The sequence below is a fragment of the Astatotilapia calliptera genome, chromosome 12 (assembly GCF_900246225.1).
Source record: "Astatotilapia calliptera chromosome 12, fAstCal1.2, whole genome shotgun sequence".
NCBI lineage: Eukaryota > Metazoa > Chordata > Actinopteri > Cichliformes > Cichlidae > Astatotilapia > Astatotilapia calliptera.
Window position 1 is genome coordinate 29,380,652 of NC_039313.1, and position 27,248 is coordinate 29,407,899.

At 40.0% G+C, this 27,248-nt stretch overlaps 1 protein-coding gene across 20 annotated transcripts in view; it reads right to left on the reverse strand.

Moving 5' to 3' along the window:
- The window catches only part of kcnt1b (potassium sodium-activated channel subfamily T member 1b), a 74,855-nt gene that overhangs the window by 21,913 nt on the left and 25,694 nt on the right, over positions 1-27,248 (reverse strand). For 11 of the 20 annotated variants that reach the window (XM_026188968.1, XM_026188961.1, XM_026188970.1 and 8 more), the window contains 20 exons: positions 27,070-27,108; positions 18,729-18,808; positions 16,733-16,838; positions 15,679-15,735; positions 15,514-15,562; positions 15,260-15,319; positions 13,497-13,571; positions 13,192-13,275; positions 10,959-11,053; positions 10,163-10,343; positions 6,809-6,973; positions 5,638-5,774; positions 4,688-4,751; positions 4,427-4,535; positions 4,212-4,320; positions 2,778-2,927; positions 2,440-2,672; positions 2,093-2,113; positions 1,217-1,430; positions 2-107 (listed from right to left, as the gene is read on the reverse strand). In XM_026188968.1, the coding sequence (XP_026044753.1) occupies positions 2-107; positions 1,217-1,430; positions 2,093-2,113; positions 2,440-2,672; positions 2,778-2,927; positions 4,212-4,320; positions 4,427-4,535; positions 4,688-4,751; positions 5,638-5,774; positions 6,809-6,973; positions 10,163-10,343; positions 10,959-11,053; positions 13,192-13,275; positions 13,497-13,571; positions 15,260-15,319; positions 15,514-15,562; positions 15,679-15,735; positions 16,733-16,838; positions 18,729-18,808; positions 27,070-27,108 (2,134 nt within the window). The remainder of the gene's footprint in view (position 1; positions 108-1,216; positions 1,431-2,092; positions 2,114-2,439; positions 2,673-2,777; positions 2,928-4,211; positions 4,321-4,426; positions 4,536-4,687; positions 4,752-5,637; positions 5,775-6,808; positions 6,974-10,162; positions 10,344-10,958; positions 11,054-13,191; positions 13,276-13,496; positions 13,572-15,259; positions 15,320-15,513; positions 15,563-15,678; positions 15,736-16,732; positions 16,839-18,728; positions 18,809-27,069; positions 27,109-27,248) is intronic. The other 9 variants (XM_026188963.1, XM_026188972.1, XM_026188974.1 and 6 more) reach the window with 3 other exon arrangements.

A 27,248-nucleotide genomic window follows, 5' to 3' on the forward strand; every position in this document is an offset into this window, starting at 1 on the left:
CCTTGTCGAGGCGAAGGCAGCAGAACGGAGCTTTCTGTGGTAGGAGGTGGCACAGGGTTGGAGAGCTGCCGATGTAGGGTGAGTTGGGGGGATAGCCCTTCACAAAGCTTGTGGAAAAGAAACAGAAAAAAACACTTAAACACTCAAAGAACTCACCTTTAAAGCTTTAAAGAAATATCAGGCAAATATCAGCGGTGACATATTTTAGGATATTATGCGACTGTTAATTTTTAACTTTATTTAAGGAGATTCTGAAGAGGCTTCTACTGTTACAAAATTTCTGTAAGCATCACCAACTCCCTCTTCCTTCTTTCATCACTACTTTATGATATAAACTAAGTGAATTATCACCAGTTTAATGTTTCTTCTTTTCAGTTTGTTATTAGATTCTGCAGCTGCTTTACTATAATTACAGATGTTTATAAGCCTGAAGGACTAATTCCATTACAAAGTTTATTTATTTTTAATCAAGTCTTGATTGTGTGTCCGTTTGGTTCTGTGCTCCTTGATTTGTAATGGGTCAGCTGCAATTATCCTAATGAGTTTCACGATGCCCTCTAGTTTGCCAATAAAAGAAATTCCAGCTGATCATAGATGTAAACCTACTGATCACCACACGATGGCACTGTGGGACCTTGAATTTTCTTCTATGCGGCACTGACAACTCTTAAAAAAGAAAAACTACTGAAGCATCAACGGGTGCAGTAATGGAGGCACACAGGTCAGAAGGACCATGTTAGGTCCACCTTTATGAAACTCACCATTGTCTGGGTCTAACAGCTGTTGGTTTTCATGGGCTGAGGGATCAGTACCTAATCTATCCTGAACTTATCTCACTTTTAAGAAACCGCATAGACGGAGAAAATAAAGCACATGGGCCTTGGCCTACATCTGACGTGCTAAAACCCTTTCAGGGTGACTCTGCCTGGCTAACTGATAAATGAGCGCTAAGAGCAGCAATCAATACAGGGACACCATACAAGAACCTCACTTGAGAAAAAGTGCTATCCTCACTGACATGATTGTACACATTCATCACTAGTACTTCACATCTAATAGCATCACGACACACTGATTACATGCCTATTTCAAACTCATCCATCTTTGATCCTACAACAGCTGAGAGACAAAGAAGAGAAGGGGAGGTGAGATCAATCAAGCACAGAGCAAAGGATACCACGGGCACATTTCAGTTTAAAAAAAAAAAAAAACTTACTCTGAACCTACAGAGCCTTCCTCATCTGATTGGTTGGTCTCATCCTCTGACTGGTCACTGAGGAGGTCGCAGGGCAGGATGGAGGAGGAGTCAGCGATTTCCAGAACGGGGGCGATGCTCGGTCGGCGGCTTCCAGCTCCATTCTCTGTTGGGAGGGCAAGTTTGCCGGTTTCCTCAGGAGGATCGGGATGCTGCAGGTCAATGGCTACAGTGCCTGGAAATCATGTTGGGTTATATTATCACAACTGTAAAGCTATATAGAAATAGCTTTATGTATATATTGAGACTTTTCATTATCTTGGCCTGTAATATTCCTACTACTCTCTTGAGTCTCAGCAGTTTGACCTTGAGGAGAAAATGTATTGCTTTCTGAAGCACAAAGCTACCATCTACCATGAAAAGCATGCATATAGTAATGACTTAGCATATCTGTCAGTAAATATATCCCTATGATGCATGATATACATCATATCATAAATATGAAAAATAGATAGATCAGTTATATCAAGCACAATTGTTTCCAACTAGTTAGGATGCTGTGACGAAGAAAGGTGATTAAAACAGAATGCAAATATTGGCATTAGCGTTATTCAAAGCTCGTGTTTATTAAAAAATGTACAAAGAGAACAAATTGATCAATTAAAAAAGGCTAATATTTGCAGAGTGTTGTTACTTAAAGCACCCTAACTTATTTGGATACAGAGTTGTACAAGATATGTGGCAAAGATATATGCACAATATCAGATTTGATATATGTACTATACATATATCATTCTGTTGAAACATTTTTAGGCTAAGTGTGAGGTGTTATTGTGCAAATGATTCCAAATAAAATGTGTGAATAATAGAAAATTGATGCCTCATGCACAAACTTACCAAATGAAGTGGCCTGATCAACTTTCACAGGTTAAAAAAAAAGCACAACACAACAATGTCAGCCAACAAAGTAAAAAAAAAAATCATGCTTAACAGTCAGTGAAAGCATAAAGCATCAGCAAGGCAGCCCTAAGCATTCAGAAAGGCCCAGTGTGAGTGCAATTTAGAGTAAACCACCAACAAAGCATCCATTTTCTCTTCTTCTATGGAAACCGTTTCAGCCATCAGATAGTGAGCCTAGTAAGCACACAAACAGAACCCTCCCATCTTCCTATTTTCTCTGCTTTCTTTATCAGCTGCGCTTTTTGTAAACATCATTTATTCCTGCCTGTGGCTTTCAGTCTTACCCATGCTGGCGATGATGCTGTGCACAGGTAGCCTTGAGGGGGCGTCATAGAGCCCGGAGACAGGCAGGCCCTTGTGCTTCTCCTCTTGCTTGAAGATGAAAGCAGAGTTCTCTTCCTTGGTGATGTTGATGTAGTAGCAGGTATCGGTGGCAGCCATGATGTGGCGAGGTCCGGGGTTCAGGAGGATGCTTTTGTTGTCCTCTCTTTTAACTCCAATCAAACACACGCCATACCTGACGATTGAAATCAAAATGACACAAACATGGTTTTTGCTCTCAGAGATGTTACTCTAATGTGAAAGGATCTTACTCTACTGAGCTAGAAGAAAATGTACTAACTTCTTGTGGGCGTGGAAGGAAGCATAGGTGAAACTCTTTCCGTCGTACTCCCCAAAAAACTTGCTGTCACACAAGCGGATGTGGTAGACCTCGTTTCCAGAGCAGCGTCCATATGTCCTCTGCCACTGCTCCGGTGATAACTGCCCCTCCCTGAATTTGTATTAACAGAACAATTCATTCTGATGTTTCGTGTCCCATAGTCTTTTTGCTACATGCTACATTCTTACTATATTTTAGACTGTGATCTTAAACTCTGGCGCAGAACCAATTTGAATGTCAGAGAAAGAAGACATTTAAATCAAATTGCACTTTATTTGTCTCTCGGTACTGATAAATCAAACCTTTCATGACCTTTTCTGACCCTGTTTTCTCCAGCCTCCTCAACTCTAGTCACAAACAATATCAGGACACAACAGGCTTTAGGGTCATTGATGTAAGACAGATTGTGTACATCATAATTATATTTGAAACCTGGCACAAATTAAGTCTTCTGTCATCTTGTCTAAGGCACAAACTGGGGCCAGTTTCCATAATGGAAATGAAAATGGATGTGTGTCTCCTGCGGACTGAACAGAATGTGAAAAAAAAAAACCAGCCAGATTTATGGCCTGACAAGAAAAAAGTGTAATGTTCACTGACTCGACAGTGACAAGTCGAGGCAGCGGTGACAGTAGAGTAGTGAGATTGTACCGAGTGCAGTCTGTGTAACTGTAAAGACTGTGTGCAGAACACACAGTCATCCTCCTCTCAAATTAATCCCAAAGAGAGATTTAATCTCTCCACAAATATTCAACTCTTTAGTCAAAGCGAAGATTAGAAATTTTACTGAATAGAAACCTTTCAGAGAAGCTGAGTTGCTATGTAGGCAGAAACACAGACATTTGTTGAGTAAATTCTTAAGAAGTAAAAATATGGTTTTTATAGGTCTTATTAGCTTGAAATCCAAAAACAATGTCCACAGGCTACAACAAACTATGTCTTCTAGAGCAATTACAGAACTCACAGACACTTAAAAAAACTACACAGGGCTTCCATTACTTGTTTCCTTAAGTATAATACTACCCATACATGTAGATTTAGTTTAACTGCCAAATAATTGTTACTTTATCCGGGTAATTTGTGTTACAGTAACACATACTTACTGGAAAAATACCAAATATGGTTGGTTTAGTGTAGGAAAATGAAAAGAAGCAGGTGTTGAAATTAGACTTTATCCAAAGGAACCAAAAACGTCCTCCTGTTTGCAGGACTGGAAAATCTAGTCTAATAACAGGTTTCCCCAAAATAATCAGGCAGCAGTGCTAACCACTGCATCATCGTGCTGCACTAATAAGTAAATTAAATGTATTTTTAAAAAATTGTAAAAAAAAAAAAATGAAAAAAATGAAAAGGGGAAAGAATAATAACTGCAAATAAATGTTGGCGGATACTCACTGTCCTCTGGAGGTGTGAACCAACAGCGTAATTAAAGTGGACGTGGCTGGACACACACAGTTGAGTGCCAACATAGCGTACTTGAACTCCTCTTCACAAACTACATGATCTAATTGAAAAGGAATAATTGCAAAATTAAGAAAAAGTCTGGCCTGTGTCTCAACAACATGGCAAATTACTGTTTTTCAGAAGCTATGAATTCTTTGCACACTCACCAGCAAACTTAACATGAAATTTATTTTCTGGTTTGAGAATCTGTACGTAGAGAGGGCAGTTTGGAGCAAAGTCTTTTGCAGCCCATGCCCTCAAAATAGTCTGGTGATCCTGTGAGGGAGCAAAATTGTGTTATTTCACTTGTCCAGTGGCTCATTTTCATCTACAACTTCCCTGGCAAATATCAAAGGGAAATAGGGTGTAAAGGGAAACTGCTTATTTGAAATAATCATTATCATGACACAGTTTAGGAAGAGACTCACAGCTGCCGTTCGGTCGACTTCGTTCCTGCTGCTCAGGATGAAGCAGGCCTCAGCATCGTCCATCCTGACAGATTGGAAGAGACACACAAAAGAGAGATAGAAAGGCAGGAAAGAGGTCATTCAACCAGGTGTGAAACACCTCATTTTAACAGATCAGTGCATTAAATTAAAGCCAGGCATAGATGAGCGTTAATATGCCATTACAAAGGCTCAAAAGGTTAAAAGCCCAATTGATCTCTGAAAACACTACCGTATCAGAATGCAGTGCTTGCAACACAGGAGCTGCTTCTTCCTTTTTTTTTTATCTGCTTCCACCTCACCCTTCCTAGCATCCTCTTCTGTCACACCAACCCTCTGCATGTTCTCGATAGAGGTTAGTCATTTGAAGGTAAGCTGGCTGTGTGGTCACATATCGGTGCATATGAAATGACACAGCACCTGAACAGCTGCACATTAAAGAGGGCATCTTGGAAAAGAGGAGTGAACTTCTGGACAAACTTAAGACTTTTCAAAGAAAAGGATATAGGGCTGTAATTCAACATCTGCAGCCGAGCTACGAGATACGAATGCCGCGGTTGTGCAGTAATGGGTTTGATTGACGAAAACAAAACTGACAGGTCACAATCTCTCTCGCTGCTTCTGTGCAGAGTTTGCTCTTTGAAGTGAGGAGATGATCGATGTGGAGTAAAACTGCATTACACTGAAGTGAAAGCAGAGGCCAGCCAAGCTGATTTGTAAGTATCTCACCCTCTAACTGCACTTCAATGGCTTTGCATTGCCAGTTGAGAAGCAACACTTTAAATTACATTCCAAGTCGTATCCAGAAAATAAAAAGAATAAAACCAATCAGATTCAGCTCTACTGAAATCTGAACCTTTCAGAAAGATAACGCACAAGAGCTTTGTTTTTAGGTGTTGGTCTTAATATGTGCATGTTATGCGTTTACTCACTTGGCCCTCATCAGGTCCTGGTCTTTGAGAGCAGATCCTTGCAAGTAGATAACCCTCTGGGACCACAGGGGGATCTGGAGAATTCGACGAACTTGAATGTCTATCTCTGTCGGGCACAAAATCACCACATAATAGTCCTAGAGAAAGAGAGAAAAAAACAAGAAAATTAAAATTCTACAAAAAAACCCCAAAACAAACATGAAATACAAAAACCCTGGATAAATCTATAAAAAGTGAGTCAGTCAGTCCAAAGTGTATATATAATAAAGCCATGCAAAACATTTACCTTCATCCTACAAAGAGTTACAGCCCCTTGAAGTACACAGGCATGAGCTGACCTTTGATTTTTTCCCCCAGTATTTTTAAACCCTCATAAATTCATTGGTACAGGAGAAAGTAACATACATTTTTCATGACTGATGAACACATTTTAGCTCTGACAACTGCAACCAAATCAACTTTACACCCATTCCAATGTCAAGATCCATAGGCAAAGTGCTCTTTTTTTCTTGATACCAAATGTTGAGGGAAAAAAATGATATCAAACAAAAAAGCTGCAACTTTTTCACAGTAAAACATCCAATAAAGTACAAAAATATTATAATATAAAAAGTTATAATATAAACCAGTATCTTAGTGGCATGGTAGCTTATCCAGCTCAATATTCATCAACGTGCACAGCTTATTGTGTTACTGTGTTGTGCTGTATGTGTGAAGTACAGTGACAGTGAAGTTTTCTTGTCATTGGTCAGCTGTACTGGACCAATTAATAACAATTAAAATCCACTGAGAATGACAAATATGACCTTGAGCACAGTTTAGGTGAAGACCTATTAGGATATCATTGCATGGAGGTTTCACTAAGTTCTACCAAATACTGCAGGAGGAGTAGTGATTCCTCTGACTTATGAAAACAATACATACAGTTCATCTGTCCTTCCACGGGCTGAGCGAAAAATCAGCTGATTCTTAGGCTGGCAAGTTGAAAGGTTTTGCCTTATTTTATATTGAATAGTCACTGTGTACTACTGACTTAGCTAATTACACAACCGGTCTCATGTCTCATGCTCATGATTAAAGCATGCAATAGAAATATAGAAGATATAGTGGAAACAGTGGAAATAAGCAAAATAGCAGCATATTAACATATCATTTGGTCTTTTCATTGTACCTGTAATCTGGGATGAGCGTAGAACTCGTTGAGGAAATCCATCAACAGGTCTATCTTCAGCGAGCTGACACACAGCACCACGTGCTTCTCTGTCTGCGCCCGATGTCGACTATAGTTCCCCCCCAACTTCTGGCTCTCCATCCACAGGTATGCTAGTTCTTCAAACTGACACAATGACAGCAAAGGTGGAGTGACGTCAAAAGCAGCAAGAATGAAATAAATAATAAAAAATGAGATAGATTTTCTGTCTGGACACAGATGGAGTGAAAACTACTAGTGGAGTAATTTGGCAGCAGTGGGAGTTCATCTCCACTTCTCACTCCATTTGCTCCACAGGGACAGAAACTTTTTGAGACATCAGAATCAGAATACTTTATTGATCCCTGGGGGAAATTATTTTTTGTTATAGTGCTCCATTTTAAACCAACATTAAGACAAGACAGACAATACGCTAACTAAGAATAGTACAATATATACATATATATATATACATACATACATACATACATACATAAGTCACTTATAAATAAATATTTGGAAAGAAACATGTGTAGTTGTAGCAGCAAACAGTGTGTTAAGTGGATGCGTTGTACAGGGAGATGGCCACAGGCAGGAATGATTTCCTGTGTCGTTCAGTGGTGCTTTTCGGTAATCTCAGTCTCTCACTGAACGTGCTCCTGTGACTGACCAACATGTCATGGAGTGGGTGGGAGGTGTTATCCAACATTGTCTTTATCTTGGACAGCATCCGCCTCTCCGACACCACCTTGAGGGAGTCCAGCTCCATCCCCACAACATTGCTGGCCTTACGGATCAGTTTATTGAGTCTGTTGGCATCTGCGACCCTCAGCCTGCTCCCCCAGCATGCAACAGCATAGAGGATCGCACTGGCCACAACAGACTCATAGAAAATCCTCAGCATTTTCTGGCAGATGTTGAAGGACCTCAGTCGCCTCAAAAAATAGAAACGACTCTGGCCCTTCCTGTAAAGTGCTGTGGTGTTTTTAGCCCAGTCCAGTTTATTGTCAATGTGTACTCCAAGGTATTTATAGTCCTCCACAATGTCAACACTGACCCCCTGGATTGAAACAGGGGTCAAGTGTTTCCTGGTCTTCCTGAAGTCCACGATCAGTTCCTTGGTCTTTGCCACGTTGAGCTGCAGATGATTCTGCTCACACCACGTGACAAAGGAGTCGACCACAGCCCGGTACTCTGTCTCATCATCCCTGCTGATGCATCCAACCACCGCAGAGTCATCAGAAAACTTCTGAAGATGGCAGGTCTCTGTGCAGTGGCTGAAGTCTGTGGTGTAGAGGGTGAAGAGGAAGGGGGAGAGGACAGTCCCCTGTGGTGCCCCTGTGTTGCTGATCACCTTGTCAGACACACACTGTGGGAGACGTACATATTGTGGTCTTCCTGTCAGGTAATCAACAATCCAGGACACCAGAGAAGCATCCACCTGCATCGCTGCTAACTTATCACCCAGGAGGGTCGGCCTGATGGTGTTGAAAGCACTGGAAAAGTAAAAAAACATGACCCTCACAGTGCTCGCCGGCTGGTCCAGATGGGTGTAGACACGATTGAGCAGGTAGATGATGGCGTCCTCTGTTCCGAGACGAGGCTGATAAGCGAACTGAAGGGGATCCAGATGTGGTCTTACTATGAGTCGCAGCTGGTCCAGGATGAGCCTTTCCAGGGTCTTCATGATGTGGGAGGTCAGTGCCACGGGCCTGTAATCCTGGGGGCCACTGGGACGAGGCGTCTTTGGTACAGGGACGAGGCATGATGTCTTCCACATCACCGGGACCCTCTGCAGACTCAGACTCAGCATAAACAGTTTATGAAAGACTCCACACAGCTGGGGGGCACAGGCCTTGAGGACAAGGGGACTCACTCCGTCTGGTCCAGCAGACTTGCCTGAGTGAAGTCTCCTCATTTGCATCTCAACCTGGTATTGAGTGAAGGTGATGGGTGGGGGAGGGGTGTCAGGAATCTCACAGGAGGCAACATGTGAAGAGAGAGGCTGGCACAGTGGTGTGGCTCTGGATTCCAGGCTGACTGCAGGTGAGGTTGTGGGGGTGGGAGCAGACACTGTGGTGTCGAATCTATTGAAAAACAGATTCAACTCGTCGGCTCTATTCTCACCTCCCTCAGCTCCCCTGCTGTTGGTTGGCCTGAATCCAGTGATGGTCTTCATGCCCCTCCACACCTCTCTCATGCTGTTCTGCTGGAGTTTCCACTCCAGCTTCCTCCTGTAATTGTCCTTAGCCTCTCTGATCTTGTCCTTTAGTAACACCTGGATCTTCCTCACCTCCTCTTTGTTGCCCCCTCTGAAAGCCCTCTTCTTGTTGTTGAGGAGGGCTTTGATGTCCTTAGTCACCCACGGCTTGTTATTTGGGTAACAATGAACAGTCTGAGCTGGAACAATGGAGTCGGTGCAGAAAGTTATGTAGCCTGTGATACACTCAGTAAGCCCATTGATGTCCTCGGCGTGAGGCTCACAGAGTGTTTCCCAGTCGGTCACCTCGAAACAGCCCTGTAGTTCCGCTATTGCCTCCTCTGACCACCTCCTAACAGTCCTGGTGGTCACAGGTTCCCTCCTCACAATTGGCACATAGCGGGGGGTGAGGTGAATCAGGTTATGATCTGACCTACCAAGTGGGGGGAGGGAGGAGGAGCTGTATGCATCCTTGACGTTAGCATACAGTAAGTCTAAAGTTTTCTCTCCCCTGGTGGGACAGTCCACATATTGTTTGAATGTTGGTAGTGTATTGTCCAGTGATACATGGTTGAAGTCACCCGAGATCACAATAAAGGCACTCGGGTGCTGAGTCTGTAGCCGAGCTATGGCAGAGTGGATAGTGTCACATGCAGCTGTGGGGTTAGCAGAGGGAGGAACATAGACAGCCACCAAGATGACGTGAGAGAATTCCCTGGGTAAATAATAATCGCAGTTTGTGAGCAACAAAATGTTGGCAGGAAGGGATAACCCTGCTCCTCCCGTCCGAAGTGAAGGGATGAACCTGTTCGCAGTCTTTAAATATAAATAACACAGTATATATGTGGACTAATGATGCAGCAAATGTGAGCCAGGATTTTGACTGGCACTTGCAAACTTCTTCTGCAGCCAAAAAAATGTCACAGAAGCGAAGGACCAAATTAGACTTTTACGAGCTGCAGGCCAGCATGAAAATGTCATTTAATATCTGATGATACCCACACAAAGGTCATCACTGACTGCAGAATATTAAAGAATTCCTTATGATTAAGACCTAACACAAGGCTTACAACAAACCGCAACCCTTCACTGCACTTTGCGAATCGCTGGTTTTTAATTTAGCACAGAGTCGGTACCTGTAGCGGCAGGACCACCAGGGCAACACAGATGAGAATGACCACCAGCAGCTGGGAGGGCCAGATTTGTGGCGTGACGTCCCCGTAGCCCACGGTGGAGAAAGTAACGATGCAGAAATAGAACGAGTCAAATAAGGTCAAGTTCTTCCCAGCTCTCTCTAGATGCTGGATCCCACAAGCCCTGCATAAAAACGAGGAATCATACAATGACACCAGACAAATGTCCTACGGGTAAAGATAATTAAAATATAACATATGAAAGGGGATATATTCTACTAAGGCAATCTCTTTCACTATGGTAATATAGTCATGTCTAGACTGGATATTACAATTCAATTTGACCAAGAACAAAGGCCCAAAGGTCAGCCCAACGTGGGCTTCTCCTCAGTATGGCATTTAAAGTGACACCAAGGTTATCAATACAATAACAGTGTTTGTAGGTCTGTTTACTCTGACGCTGATCATCAGTGCATTTTTATAAGCATTTCTTTTTCCAACAACAGTAGCAAATACATATCTCTTTCATGGATACTACCTCTTAAAAAACATTAACCAATAACCAACCGTAGCTCACAATGCCTGCTTTCAACAGATCTTTGAATAGCTACATGTTTTGCTTTTTCCAGTTTTCGTTTCTACAACAAATATTGCTTCTACCAGATAATAAGCCATGCAGACCACCAACTGTGAGACGATGTTTTTGGGGTTACGTGGTACAAGGTTCAGAGAACAGATTTTGCCCCAGCGGTCAGAGATGCACTTCAGTGACTAACAGCGAGAACAGAGGCTGACTCACCCGGTGAAAACCAGACACAGTAAGGTGCAGATGAGGATGAACACCTGATTAAACATGGCAGAGTGGGTCCTTTGGATGGCACGATGGAAATCATTCTGGACACAAGAAAAGAGGTTTAGTGCATTAGTCATACCGCTGATTGAGAAATATGACACATTTTCCAATTGTGATAGCAAAAATAAACAATTTCTCAAGGACAACTGGACCAAAATATATTTGCAAAACAAATTATTAAAAGGGCATCTGCATCACACGTACAAATACCTTCCAAACCAAATTAAAATCATTTAATTTAATTAATCAAAGCTCAGATCTCTTACGTAACTGTAGTCCATTATTTTACTAACACACAAACTACACCAAAACGAGTGCCCTTTCCTCTTTGGAAGATTTTTTTTATACTCCTATATTAGCATACTGTCCATCTTCCAACATGGCAGCTCACGACTCATTTTCACTTGCACCTTGTTAGCATGTTCTGCCTGCCACCACCCCCCTGGCCACAGATTCAACCATCTGCCACCTACCGTCTTGGCATGTAGCTCTTACTCTGTCTCATCTGAATCACAGCAAGAGCACACACTGCACCAGGTGGATCCAATGGAATTGCTTTGAATTTCATGTACCTGTTAAACCCTTCTGGGCAACACTAATACTACAACACCAGATTTCTGTGAACTCTGTGTTTTATTAAACTTCGCCGTGCCCACACTTGTACTTTTTGCTTTGGCTCGACTTGCTCTTGATATTGGGTAGTACTCTAAACATATACTGCTTTACTTGCAACTTTAAACAATATACACTCATTATCCACTTTGTTAGGTACACCTTGCTTGTACTGGGTTGAAACCTCTGTGCCCTCAGAACTACCTTTATTCTCTACGAAATAGATTCCACAATGTGTTTGAAATATTACTCAGAGATTTTTGTCCATATTGACACGATGGCAACTCATAGTTGCTGCAGATTTGTTGGCTCCACATCCATGATGGCAATCTCTGGGAACTATGGAGGCCATTTGAGTACAATGAGCTTATTGTGATGTTCAAGAAACCAGTTGGAGATTATTTGAGCTTTGTGAGATGGTGTGTTATCCTGCTGGAAACAGCCACAGGAAGATGGGTATATGGTAGTCATAAAGGAATCACGTGATGAGCAATAAGTGATAAGGGGCCCAAAGTGTGCAAAAAAGTATTTCCCACACCATTACACCACCAGCAGCAGCCTGAACCACTAATATTGACACTCAGACTTAGTAATGTTTCTTCCAGTCTTCTTTTACTCAGTTTTGTAGCTTCAGTAGCCTCAGTTCCCTCGGTGTGGCACCTGGTGTGGTTCTCAGCTGCAGTAGCTTGTCTGCTTCAAAGTTAGTTTTGCTCAAAGATGCTCTTCTGCATTCGTTGGTTGTAGCAAGTGGCTGATTGAGTTACTGCTGCCTTACTAACTGCTCAAGCAGTCTGACCATTCTACTATGACTTCTGGTATCAACAGGGCATTTACTAATGGTCACTAATGGTCACTGGATATTTTCACACCTACCCTGTGTGATTGGCTGATTAGAAATTTGTATAAATGAGAAAGTGAACAAGTATTTCTAATAAAGTGGACCAATGAGTGTAAGGCCACGATACCTGCCGTGCATGCCGTGCACTAGCCTCAAGAACATGCAGTCAATTCTAAAAGAAAGAAAAAGTGCTTGCTTCTTCCTTATGCTAGCTTCTAGTGAGAAAACACAGTATGTCTGAAAGCCTACTGCAGCGTGAATATGAAAGTCTGCTGTTCGATTAAAAAAACACGTCTTTTGTTTTCTCCTAAATACGTCAGCTAAACATGAATAACATGGCTTGTGTTAGCTTTGTAGCCAGCTAATTAGACAGCAGGCTAATTTATCAAAGTAACCACTGTTACTGCTAATACACAGATAAATGTAGCTTCAAAAAGATATGTTGTTTTGTGCACATATCAGTGTCGACAAAAAGAGAGTGTCAGCTAACCAGAAAGAAATGAATTAGCCTAGTCAATTAAATTCTGTTTTGTTACATTGTATCAACCCACTGAGCACTTACACAATGCTACTCATGAGCTCTAATATGGCTGCTAGAGGGCAGATAATTTAACCTCAAAGCCCATAGTAATAAAGAAAACATACAGTTTTGTTTATTCTCTCTAGTACAATCAAGCTTTAGTGTGTAAGATGCAACACACACTTTATTTACATTGGCAAAAAACTTACAATCATATTCTCCAGAGCACCTTTGGCTAGCCAGCAGTTAAGAAACACAGGGACGAATATGTCTCTTAATCGATGCCAGAAAATCTTAAAGAAGAAAAGAAAGAGACAGGGTGAAAATATACAGTATATTAGTAAAGCGATATTTAGTTAATATACCTCATATATAACATGACGTTACAATCCCCAATACAAATAATAAAGAAATTTAGATGCATTAGGTAGTTTCTCATTAAATTCAAAATTGTACATATCTGATATTTGAAGATCTTGTTTTGTGGACAAGGCGAACTGATTAAGTTACTCACTGTGATTATAAATGGCACTGTGTTGATCATTTCCAGGATGAAGGAAATCTGGAAGATCTGCTCCCAAATGTTTCCCTAGAAAGGAAATTAATGGGATACAATTTAATGAATCTGCTGCAGGGGTCTGCCTTCGGTAGATGGAGGACATCAACATAAAACAACACCATGTAGGAAAAACAACAACAACTTTCTGTGCTAACATCTAAAATCTTTGTTGAGAGGAGATGGTTCTTTGAAATTAACAATTTTAGTGTCAGTATCTGAATATAACACCTGACTTTGTGCTTAAAGCATTCAAATGTGCTTGTTTGTAGTTTTTGCCTGTTATGCTTAGCTACTGTGGTTAAATGTAAGATACAAAGTTTAAAGTGAAGATAAAAAGGTTCTAATATATATATACCACTTAAATCTCTTTTCATAATGAAGGGTTTACATAATCGACTGTATGATGCAGCCTCTGCTCATTTACACGTGTGTTACATAATGTCTCTGTGCACTATAATTCCATTTGGTATTATATAGCAGTGAATGAGAACATAAGTAAAATATATATCTGCATATATTTTCACTGTCAAGGTATAATGTTCAAGAAGCAGAACACTATAAATTTACACTTGTGATGCAAACATCTGAGGATCTCAACAGGAGATGAAAGCAATGGTGCAACTTAGATTCAGAGTCAGGGAAAGCTGTGGGAGATGTTCAAATCCAAACTAATAGTGTGTTCATTCCTAAAATCTTAATTTCTAAATACATTAACAGATTAAAAAGTAAAGAAAAAAATATGGACAGTATGTGATGCTGCTCAATTCAATAAATATCTGAGAAGAGCTATTACAGCTAACTGAATGGTCTGTTATGAAGATATGTTTGTGTGGATTGTAAAATGTTTCAAATATTCTGTCTGCCATCAGATATTCTGTATTTCTATATACCGTGCACTTCACTAACACATATTTTTTATATTTTACTTGCAATGTGCACAATCCTCCTTTTGCATGCACAAGGACTGAGAAAAGAAGTGCATACTCAGATGTGTCACAGATTCAAGGAAAGCTGAACCTAAACTCTTGACAGCTACAGCGAAGGGAACTGATTGTGTTCTGTGGCATTCGGCTGGTTCGGGGAGAGAAGATTAGCTGAAAAACCAGTACAATAAGTGATCATTGTTATCCTACGATAAAAAAAAATGGTTTCCTGATGAGAGTGATCACTTTAAATGACCATATCATCACCACTCATAAGGTACCAGCGCTCACTTAATGGTTTGATCAATATGAAAATGAGCACTCAGCTGAGCCCCTGTGGGAGGTTTTAGGTGGATGTGCTTGATCGCACCCTCCAAAATCATCAAAACACCACACGAGGGAATAACTTTGAGAAAAATGATATTTAAATCTTTTGGTAGAGTTCCAGCGACTTTAGAATCAATGCTAAGGTTTGCAAGGCTCGCAAATCAGACCTAAATACACTTGTGATGCATCTTTCTGTCACGTGTTTGTAGACAAAACACAAACAGCACTTTAAGCTCTGTAGAGCCTTTATCTCAACTTCTTTCTGAGACAGTGTGCTAGATGTCTGAGTTGAAAATTTGCAGCAAAGACTGCTGGCTCTGTGATGGGGCTGTCTTTGGGGAATGTAAATGAGGCTGGAAAGTGTTGGTTCGCAAGACAGGAAACAAAGCGTTGGACTTAGATCAAGAAGCTGCAAGAGGACAATAAGAATTAAAAAGATAAAATTTGTAGTGTGAGTCAGTCTCTTACCTTGTAGCTGAGATATGTGATAAGCATAGTCTCCAAAAAACTGATTAAGGCCACTGTCACCTGGAGCAAAGGGGAGAGAGATAAATGAACCCTGCAAATGCAGACTCTTCTCGGCCTTCAGCGGGGAACGTCCATACTCTGCAGTGTTTTGTTCTAATAAATGGCTTGTGGTGTTTCTGGGCTGAATTATGCATTGAGACTGAGTTCATGGAATGGAATTTGATTTATGCACACAGAAACGGTATTATGCTCACCTGTATTGCCCACACAGACTCTCGTCTGTTCACCCAGAAAATGCGTTCCCTGTCACAAACAATGTGAAACTTTTACTCACACTTCACTGCATCTGCATTTATTATCAACCTTACTATTGTGCACCACTAATTTTACTATGGAGTGCCATGTTAACATGAACATACCATTTGATTTGTGGTGGCTCTGATGTATCATTCCAACCATTGCTTCGATTCATTGCACTGTATTACGGACAGGAGTAAGGAAAAGATAAACACAGAGTAACAGTTTGAACGTCTGAATGGGAGGAAACACGTCTACTGGGAGTCAAACATCCACATAACTGCATAGGATGAGCAACTTTTTCACATTGTTCATATAAACACGCACACAACATGAGTAAAATTATATAATTACTATAAAATAAATAACTGTTGTGAAAGTAAAAAACTGAATATTTCACATGTACTTACAGTGTCGAGAAAAAGCATTTGCCCTTTCCCTGATTTCTTTGTTTTTTTCGCTGAAATTGGGAAGTGGCAAATACTTCATGGTACTGTATCCTTTATGCTTTATGCTCTCCTGACAACCTTCAGTGAAACCCTCGAGATGAAGAATCTTATTGGCCAGTCTGTTATAGTCCAGTACAGGCAGCACTAACCTAACATGTTTATCTGTGAGTCCCCAGAGGCAACTGCACACAGATGGGCCCTACCAGCCACTGAAACAAGGATCCTCTATGAGGAAACAGAGCTAAGCGCTAAGCCATCACGCTGCAGTCACTTACATTTACCGTTTTCTACAATGGAAAACAAAAAAAAATATTTTGGAAATTGTTTGGAATTGCTAGATTAAAAAAAACCTGTAAATACACTTTTCCTAATGTGCAGACCTGTTAATAACAGACTTTGGTTGTGACAGCTGATATTGGGCTCTGTGAAGCCAGATAACAGAGGGAGTGATGGACTAATAAAGTAACATTGCACATACATGGCTTTGTTTTTATCTCACTCATTTTATCTCAGCTTTAATGTTTTTTGTGCGGTAGAGTTTGAGTATCTGGAAGGACTGCTTTAACATTTACTTACCCTGTGATGACATGACTATCACCCTTTTCCTCTTTCTTCTTTTCTAGCTTTTATTTATCCTCCATTTTTGATTTTTAATAAAAAAGAATTACTATGTACAAGTGGAATAGGAACAGTGATTGAATAGGGAGAGGTAGAGTCTCACTCTCACCATGGGCTCCCATTTTTCTCCTTCAGATCTTCCAAGCTGACTCTTAATATGTAGAGGGCACAGGTGAGAATCTTCAGTGAGAAGTTGAACAAGCGGATCCTCAGGCCTGTGGAGCAACAACAAAAAAAGCTGGAGCTTAAATTGAGTGACTTAAAGAGGAGCTTGCTTACATCTTTTCACATTATTCACAGGCTCAGACTTAAAGCTCTGTGTTGACTTTTTTCCACTCTTTTTTGTGTACACTTTGTCTGCAGTCTGAAGTTCAAACAGAGACTGCTGTCAACAACAAATCCAGCAAATTCTCTTCATCATAGCGAACTGCTACTGCTCAAATTGTGGTCGTTTGGGTGCATAAAATGCTTTTACCCCTGAACCATAACTATTATATTTCCATGCCTCTACAGCAGCCTGGCACACCTGATTTTCCATGACGCACATCCTTCAAATCCTTCAAGAAGAACACAAAAATAACACTAGCACTTTTGTATCCTAACAATGTGCAGAAGCATTACAAAGCAGTATGAATGCCTGGTGGGCTTGCATAGAAATAGCCATGGGTGTCACGGTCCTGGGTTGGTGACCCAGTGTTTTGAGTTTCTTATGTCTCTGAGTTTTTGTATTATGATCTTAGTTCTCTTTGTTGCCCCAGTTTATTCTTTAGTCTAGTGTCTTAGTTTGACTTTCTTGTATTCTCTTTAGTTTTCTGAATATTTAGTTAGCCGCCCTCTGTGTCTCCCTGTTATTTTTCTCTGTGTTTCTTAGTTGCTCTGTCTCCCCTAGTCAAGTCTGCGTCTATGTTACATTTCCTGTTTTACTTTGAAGGTCTGTGTCCTACGTGAATGTATTGAGTTTCGCTTCCCTTGGGTCTCGTTATGTCCGATTTCTCCCAGCTGTGCTCCCCTTCTGTGTCTCATTCCCCTCGTTATTTCCCAGTGTATTTAAGCCCTGTGTTTCTCTGTGTCAGTGTCGCAATCTCCCTCATGACTGTGTGCTCCGCCGTGTGTTTCCTTGTGAGTCAGTTCCTTTATGCGTCCCAGTTTAGTTCCATATTATCTTGTATCGCCTTAACTTCCGTCAGCAATAAAGCTGTATTTTGAGTTCAGTCCTGTTTTCCCGTGAGCTTGCGTTTGGGTCCTCTCCTGCCTGCACACAGCCTAAACATGACAATGGGTGATAATAATGTTTATGAAGTCACAAGGTTTTTTTTGTGGACATAAGTGTACTGATAAACTCACATACAACCTGCTACATACAACACTAAATAATACACATAAAAACTAAAGCCTGACAGAAGATGACAGAAGCTTTTTTAAATCTAGCAGTGTCAGCTAGCCAGTCAGTCATCCAGCCAGTGAGTTAGCTAATCCCTAGTGACACGACCCCTTGCGATGAAGCCTGCGTCAGTGTTAAAAAGGTTTGAAACAGGGCAGACAAACAAACAACAAATGGAGCAGAAGACCCCCGCAGCACGATGTGACATTTTCATTAAAACCTGCTGTTTTATGTCAAAGACTATGGCTGCCTAGTGACAACAACAAGCTGAGCGAACGAAAGCAGAGCCAGCGTCACGGACCCGGTAACAACATGTCCAACTATATATGGGAGAGTTCCCATAGTGTACATTTTTATAACTACATGCAAATGAACAGCTTCCAGACACAATGCACCAAACTGCTGAGTCATGCCAGTGTCTTCTTTAGAGACAATGTGGCATGTCCTAATGAGAAAAACACTGCAGCTCTGCCTCATCTCTCCACAAATGAGCCATATTCTTCTGTCCACGCTGGGTCACAGCTTGAACACCTAAAACCCCAACAATGAGGCAGCTAATGTAATAATGAAAGCCCCAACTGAGACACAAAGTGGAAATATGTCATCATTGGCTGTCATTTCCTTTATTATGCACTTATTATTCATTTGGCTCAGAAAGTATCTAGCAGTAGCAAGTCGCTTACCATTTTCACTCTAAAAGATAGCATAGTTTATGGTTACTTACTTGACCTTTGGTTTTTGATGAAGAAAAGCTTTAGCCTCTCCTTGAAGGTGTTTTCGTTCACATAGAACTCTACCTGAACCCTGTGGGGGCAATGCAGAAAGGTTAAGCATAGAAGAAAACAGTAACAATATGGTGACATTTCCCAGAAGTCTTCATGTTTCGTACGTTTCATTTTATTGTGATTTTTCACTTCTTGTCAACAGAATTGAGTTTTTTTCCAGTAAACTCCAGCCAGCAGATCACATGCAAATCTATACAGACTTAGAATAAGCTGTATATTATTTTCACTAATTCTGTTACCCAGCATTTACTGTCTGCCATGTACAATAACAATATTGAGCACAAGTACATTCACATCTAACTTGAAATTCAAACGTACAGCATCTGCAGTCATTAATGAAGATTTATGTAAATATACTGACAATCTCTCGACAGCGACTGCGAAACTTCTCCACATTCAGAGAAATACTTTGTTTTAAAGTATTTTTTTAATTACTTTAGTGAGATATTTATTCAAATTGACTAATTTGTTCTGTGAAAAGGGCAAAATAGGACTGAATCATTTCTGATTGCTTAATATTTCTAAACATTTCATAAAATTTGTAATATTTATTTGCGACTTTTAAGAGTGCCAACACATTCAGCACTCTGAAACCTTGTTTACAATTTGAGAGACAATCAGTACCTCTGGAGTCTAGCCTTATTTCTTCACATAAATAAGAGAGAATACAAGTGGAGAGCCCACTTTATAAACAGCACCAAAAAAAAAGCTTCCATTAATAATTGACAATTATCTCCCTATTAAAAACTATAGCACTTTAGCAATGCTTTTTAAGTGGTCACACCTACTATGACACATGCAAAGCTATTAAAGATTTGAGCAGACATAATGGACCAAACAATCACTTAAGCATGAATGATGACGTAGCTACAGAACTGTGGGTAGGTTAGACAATTGAAGGTAATGAGCCAGGCCTATTGCCCATTTCAGTAATATACAGAGCTTGTTGTCAGTAAAGAACATGAAGGGAAAGTAATAATGGTCTTACAGTCACAGCAGGGACCCTTGCAGCTTTCCACCTTGTCTGACAAGATGAATACAGGGTGCGAAAAGACAAGGGAGGAGAGAAGCGAGCTAAGGGGCAATTACAGCAGCCTACTCCAAAGGGACTATGTGTGTGTAGATAAAGAGTGTAGGTAGGAGAAAGAACATGATATGAGCCATTTCCCAGCTAATCCCCTCTCTCCTCCTTCCGTATTGCCATAGAGACAGTTTTCAGTGCAGGAAATGTTCACTCACGTGTCTGTGTGGCATGCTTTCCTTGCACGAGGAATTAGTCAGAGACAGACGGAGCCAAATGCACACACCGACACACATGTAGAAGCCATCATCTCCAAATCCCCATCCATACAGACTCCATCACACACATATCTCACTCACTGGTATCGGTCACCTAAGAAGCTGTAAAAGAACTTATAAAGTTGAATGAAAGTTACTAGGGCCTTTTATTTACCCTGTTGCCTATAAGCACATGGACACATGTGAACAGAGCAAAACCTAAGCCAACCATTGTTGTAAGGAAAAATAAAATTTGTGGATTTACAGACTGATTACTTATTTATAAAACTTAAATCTTGATTTAAGACACGACTAAAGGAAAACACAAACTGAGTACATTAATACTTAACTGAACACTTTGGGAATTACTCATTTAACAGAAAAAAAAGCCCAGCAGCAAATCGAATACATTCTTTACAGAGAGTAGCTACTTTACAAATGAAAAGGCCGCAAAGTTTTAATTCTAGGTTACTTGATTATTTAAGTTTTATGTTTCTGTAAAATACTACAGACACAGCAATCGACCAGCAAGGGACCGGAAAAGGCCAATTTCCAGCAATCTTGGCTTTGGGTATTTCTGATTTTGAGCCGGCCTGCTTCATGCATGTACAACATGTGTCCTGTGGTGCATATAAATTGTCACGCATATTCACATCCACAAAAAAACATGTCTTTAGCATGGAAGCTCCTCACTTGGAGCGAAGGCAAACTTCACCAAAGAAAATCATGGAGGGACCATCATAAAAACTTCCTAACAATAAACCTAATCAGACACTTAAATCACCTTCACCCAGCTGAACATGGACATTTTAAGGAGGCTAATGGAGGCAAAGTGGTTAAAGGTAAAGATATCCAAAGATGGAGATGAGTGAAAAGGGAGAAAAGGGTCGATGTCATGTTATCTGGTGAATGTATAAATATACTGGAAAATGATGTAAGTAACTGTAATCTGATGTGTTATATAAATCTGTTGCAGCTGCTTTTGTTTGGTAAGCTCAAACATGCCAGGTAAAGGTGGGTGTATAGATCAGATTTTCATGTAAGTATTTATACCTCTTTCTAGTAGCAGAGCATTTTCAGTTATTTAAGTAAGAGAAGAAACTGTAGTTTGGGGGGAGATTATAATGTATTTTGGATTGAAGAAAAGTCGATTTTGTATATGCTTTGCTACACAAAGTACACAACAAGAAATATGTCAACAACTAGGACTTCAATATGCCATTCAGACATGTCTTGCATATGGCTCTAGCTTTCCATTACTTTCTTAAGACCAATAGCTCTCAATTTCCATGTCATAAAGTTCCTGAGACTATATTTAAAAATGACTTAACCCAACATTCAGTAGTCTCAAAACTGTGCATTTGTTCTATAATTTCAGTCATTTGAACCATATAAACAATATTTTACTGACAAAGATTCAGAATACAGTTCTAAGCTATGGTCCTTCACAACTGAAAAAGCAAAAAATGGACTTGAATAAGAAGCTATAAATTACTGAATTGCCTCTGTGGATTTATTTTATTTTTTTTAAACTAGCCAGTCAAAATTATGGCCTTACAGCACTTCTCATCACACTTATTTCTGTCCACATAATACACAAGGATAAACATTTGCTGTCCTTACCTTTTATCGTGCTTATAAAACACTTCTGACCAAGGGTACAAAAAGGTCTTCTTACACATAAAGTGGCTGCCAGGAGCTGTGAACCCACAGCAATACCTTTCAAGTACATACTCTCTTTCCTTTGGCATCTCGAGTCTGCAAACAACCACCACCAATGACTGTAGGGTAAGATGATTAGTAGTCTGTATATCCAAGGAGTCACACAGTGTTCACAACAGACAATAACTTTAAGAAGATGCAGTCCCTTTGTTCGCACACAGGATAGATGCATCATATGACCTTGAGTCCTCAACTAACAACTCTTTACGGTATATAGAGCTTCAACACTAATATATATACATATATGTATAGTATTGAGGTGGCACACAAACAAACACAAATACAAATGCTGTTTACAGTGACCGCTGCCTGTGACAGGATTGCAATTTTATGAGCTCCTCATGTGAGACACTGAACAACTACAACTGCTTTGTAGACCATGTAAATAAACATCAAACAGCTTGTTGACCTCGGGATAATCAGACGAGCAGAACAGATCTGTTCAAAGCCCCATTCTACATTTAAAAAAAAAAAAAAAAGAACGAACAAAAAACAAATTCTGTCTAACAGCCGCCAGATGCTCTGCGCCATATGGAATATGTGTGAGGGTTTTGCAGAATCAAGCACAGGCAAACACCACAACAAGACAATGGGGGTCGTAATAGTCACTCAAGAAGGAGCCTACAACAGATATCAGTCCTAAGATGGTACTCAGATGCTTCATGCTCTGCATCTATTGCAGAGCCCAATCAACAGCAACCTTGCCTTGTATGTTTTAGTTTGCAGTCTGCCAGTTGCAACTAGTTGCAAAGAACCAAATCTGTAACACATCAGTTTGATTATCCCTGACCAACCAGGCAGCCTTAGTGAAGCGACCCATTAATTCAAGGTTTCTGATGATAACCAGGCCACAGAATCACTATGCAGACCATTAATGATGCATCTTACCTGTAAACAGTGTTAAAAAAAAAACCTCTTTCACATCACAGCCTTAATACAGTTTTAGATTTTCTGATGGCGGATTTGCTCTGCTGCCCCTCTGACAAAGCAAAGAGTTGAAAATAGAAAATGTCCTATTCACCTCCCACTAAAGTGTTCCTGATATAAACGCTGCAAGGCTTCTAAAAATACTCCTCGAATAAAAAGCAGTGGCTTCATTGTTATTCTCTACTTCTATCACTCTAAAGCACTCAAAACTTCCCAATTGTTGCAGGTACTTTTCCAAAGCCTTATTATAGTGCAAAGATAGAATATGGACTTCAGCTCAGACGCGACTGTGTTAACTGTGAAGGCAGCTTATCAAATGGACACTGAATCCACAATCCTCAAGAAGGATGTGTAAGTGTTTGTGTCATAATCATCTGGAGGGGAAGCCTTCCTCACTAACTTTAATAGGACCTGTGTGTTCAGTGGATAGACAAGGGAAACATGAAAGGGCAGGGATGGTGATTTCTGGTTGTCTATAGGATATGTACAACTTGTAAGCTGCTGCACATGAGCGTGGGTGGTGTGGACCGCTGACGGACCCAGATTACACTGAATGGTTTTGTTCCTAATACTTATGAATGTATGAGCAAACGTTAGTGCAATGAAGCCTTAAATAGGCATCTGAAAGCTGCTTATTCAAAGCAACTGTCATATGTCTTTCACGGTTTATTAAGGAGTTCTGACACAAATGTGCAGCTTTAAGATTGCTGCCTGCTGTGCTGACTGTGCTGGTTTTGTAAAACCAAATTTATCCTCCTCTTGACTGAATATTTCAAGAGCATTGTAGCAATGTTGTTTGTCGAATAGTTTCATAAAACGAAAGCGACATCACATAAAAGAGATGTTCCTTTGTCCGCAGAAAACGAAAAGGTACAAAATGTTGAGGTTTTTAACAGGGTACTGCTCAAGTGCTCTAAGTGCAGAAATAATTTAGATCTAGCCTCCATGTGTGAGTTTTGATAATCCTTTTCTATGAAAGAATCAGAATGTGCATGAACTCCAGATTTACAGAGGTCCTGAGTTTAAGGCTTAGCACTGTAAAAAGTGCAGAGACCTCAGTGCCTGGATAAGACTTAAAAGCACAAGGTTGTCAGATTGGATAATGGCACTGGGGTGATGTTAAAGACCACAGAAGGGTCTAATTCATAAAATGGTAAAAAAAAAAAAATAAGTTATTCATGAGTTGGATTTAAAAAAAAAAAAAGAAATAATGTCAAAATACCCTAATAATGTCTTTTTGTAGAGGAAATACTAACTTCATGAATTTCCCTCCTTTGCAAGAATTGTATGAAAATGTTTCACAGGCAAATAAAAATGCAGTTAAATATTGTTTTAATGTTTCATTAAATTGTAATCATTGAAAGAAATGGTTAAGTAACCACTGCACTGCGTCAACTTCAATTTAATTTTATTTATATGGTGCCAAATCACAACAACAGTTGCCTCAAGGTGTTTTATATTGTAAAGTAAGGACCCTACAATAATACAAAGGAAACAGAGAAAACCATAATCATCATATGACCACCTATGATCAAGCGCTTTGGTGACAGTGGGAAGGAGAAACTCCCTTTTAACAGGAAGAAATCTCCAGCAGAACCAAGGTCAGATTAATAATAACGAATATGAAATGCAGAATGTATAAACAACATAGTGAAAAAGGTAATTAAAGAAAAAACACTAAATGCATCATGATAATCTCATAGCAACCTAGACCTATTGCAGCATAACTAAGGGAGGATTCAGGGTCACCTGATCCAACCCCAACTATATGCTTTATCAGAAAGGAACGTTTTAAGCCTAATCTTAAAACTAGAGATAGTGTCTGTCTCCTGAATCCAAACTAGAAGCTGGTTCCACAGAAGATGGGCCTGAAAACTGAAGGCTCTGCATCCCATTCTACTTTTAAATACTCTAGGAATGAGAAGTCTGTCCCATAAAGGGGTGATATGGTACTAAAACATCATTAACACAAGATGAGGCCTGATTATTTAAGACCTTGTATGTAAGCAGGAGCAGGATTTTAAATTTAATTCTGGATTCAACAGGGAGCTAATGAAGAGAAGCATTACAGGAGAAATATGCTATCTCTTTCTAATCCCTGTCAGTACTCTTGCTGCAGCATTTTGGATCAATCGAAAACTTTTCAGGTACAGGTAGAACATCCTGATAATAACGAATTACAGTAGTCCAGCCTAGAAGTAATACTAGTTTCTAGTTTCACTCTCAGACACAATGTTTCTAATTTTGGAGATATTGCGCAAATGGAAGAAAGCAGTCCTACATATTGATGATGCGCACTGAAGGACATATCCTAGTTAAAAATGACTTCAAGATTCCTCATGGTGTTGCCAGGGTAATGCAACTGCTGCACCACAGAAACAAGGTCAATCACCCCACAGTGAATACAGTTTAAAAGGCATATCCTTTAACACCGTGTTAAAATGCACTGCCTTTAATTAAGCACTTTTTAGTTAACACATGCGTATAGCTCAACACACCCACAATGTTCAACCCAACCTCCAACTGCATAGCCAACAAAGTAGCATTACACAGCAGTACAAAGTATTCTATTAGCAACCACAGCTGAAAGGTCTGCTGCTGACAAGTTATACCAGTGTTTCTTGAACAAGCGTTTTCAATAAGAGCCAAAGGAAAATGAATAGTAATCAAATATGTTTTCTGTTAACTGTGGTTTCATTAAATTAAGTTAAACATATACATTTGTTACACAGACAGTCAGAAAAAACAAATAAATGAACAGATAACCGATAGAGTAAACACACACAGATTCACTGTCATTAGTGTATGTGACATTACCATTTCCAGTTTACTGACAGGATGGTTAATCAAGAATAAAACCGCAGCCTTAAAGGTCAAATGACCTGTCATTTCTGACAAAGGAGGGAGGATCTTGACATTTCAGCTTCTTTTGCGGTGTGTCGGTAAAAGGTTGGAGCATTAATGTTGCTGAAGGATTAATAATGTTACAGAACATGTCACAAATTCAATGTTTGTTTGGCAGGTGTTTACATCTACAGGTTAACCATAGCTGCTATTGCACATTATTCATATGTTGGACAAGACAAGACAACTGCTCCCATAAACACTACAAACTTCCTCTATCTGTACAAGTTCAATAAATAAACCATAATCTGACTATAAATTTGTTGTTGTTTATTCAAACTTTTAGATCTGAATAATTGAAACACCAATATATATATGCTGGAAAATCTTTCCCCCCCCATTTATTCATCCATTTTCTTAACATCCACTTATCCAATTCATGGATGGAATCTATTCCAGCCATCAGGAGCAACATCAGGGGCAAAACCAACATTCACGGTCACATTCACACCTACAGCCCCACACAGAAAGAACCCAGCACTTCATTGCAACATGACTAACAATTGCAGCATAGAGATGATGTGACTTGTACCAGTCAGTCACATCAATAATAACCACTGACAGGGGATGCAAATAACATTGATCATCTCATTAAAATGTATTGTTTTAATGTGAAACTGTAGAAAAGGTTTCGATGATGTTGTTGACTGGTATACATTTACACTTTGCACTTGTCATTTCGAGTCATAACTCATAGTCATAACAGCTAAAGGAAAACCACCTACAGAAGAGAAGGAATTCTACAGATTCCATATTCAGGTTTTACCACGTTATTGATGATCCATCACCTATAGCCACAACCCAAAATCTGAGTTATCACTGAAATGTCTCAATTTCCCAAAAGGTATTGCAGTAAAAAAAAAAGAAAAAGAAAAAAAAAAGACCATCTAACTCAGTCGGTCTAAAAGATGATAAACATTTCAATGATTTTCAACTCACCAACATGCACATTATATGGTAAGTAAGGCATGAATCATTTCCATGTTAGTGTTTTCAGCCCCCATTTCAACAATATTTAGCTCTTTGTTTTTCTAGGAATTCTGTCATATTTGCTCACACAGTTGCATGTTTCAAGCCCACAAATGGACATTGACAACACTGAAGTGGTGAAGCCTGGCGTGCACATTCAGTTGAAAAACAAATACACCAGCATTTACTTTATTGAAAGCTACCTTTCCAACATTTACAGTGGTATGATCAAATGTGGCCAGTTTCCATAAATGGACCAAACATCTTTTCCACAACAACTGTTGAAAAGGTAGCCAAAGAATGACCTTTCTGCATCATCTACCAACTTTGCAACTTATCACAGTAATGGCATTATGTTTACACATGGTGTAGGCAAAATCCAGTGAAAAGTGCTTTATGCATATGCTTTGGTGCTCGCAGTCCAGTTATCACTGCAGACACAATCCATGCCATGCAAGCATGATGCTGCCAGAGACTTACTGGGCATTGGTTGAGTCCATACTGTACTCCTCCTGATACCTGGACGCAGCACACACGGACACAGATAGGTACAGGTTAGGAGAGAGTGGGGTCAAGAAAGCAGGAAAGGGAAGGAAAGGATGAAAAGCAAGAAAAGGATGCCACTGCAATGTAGTTTCATTACTTGCATCTTAGTTATA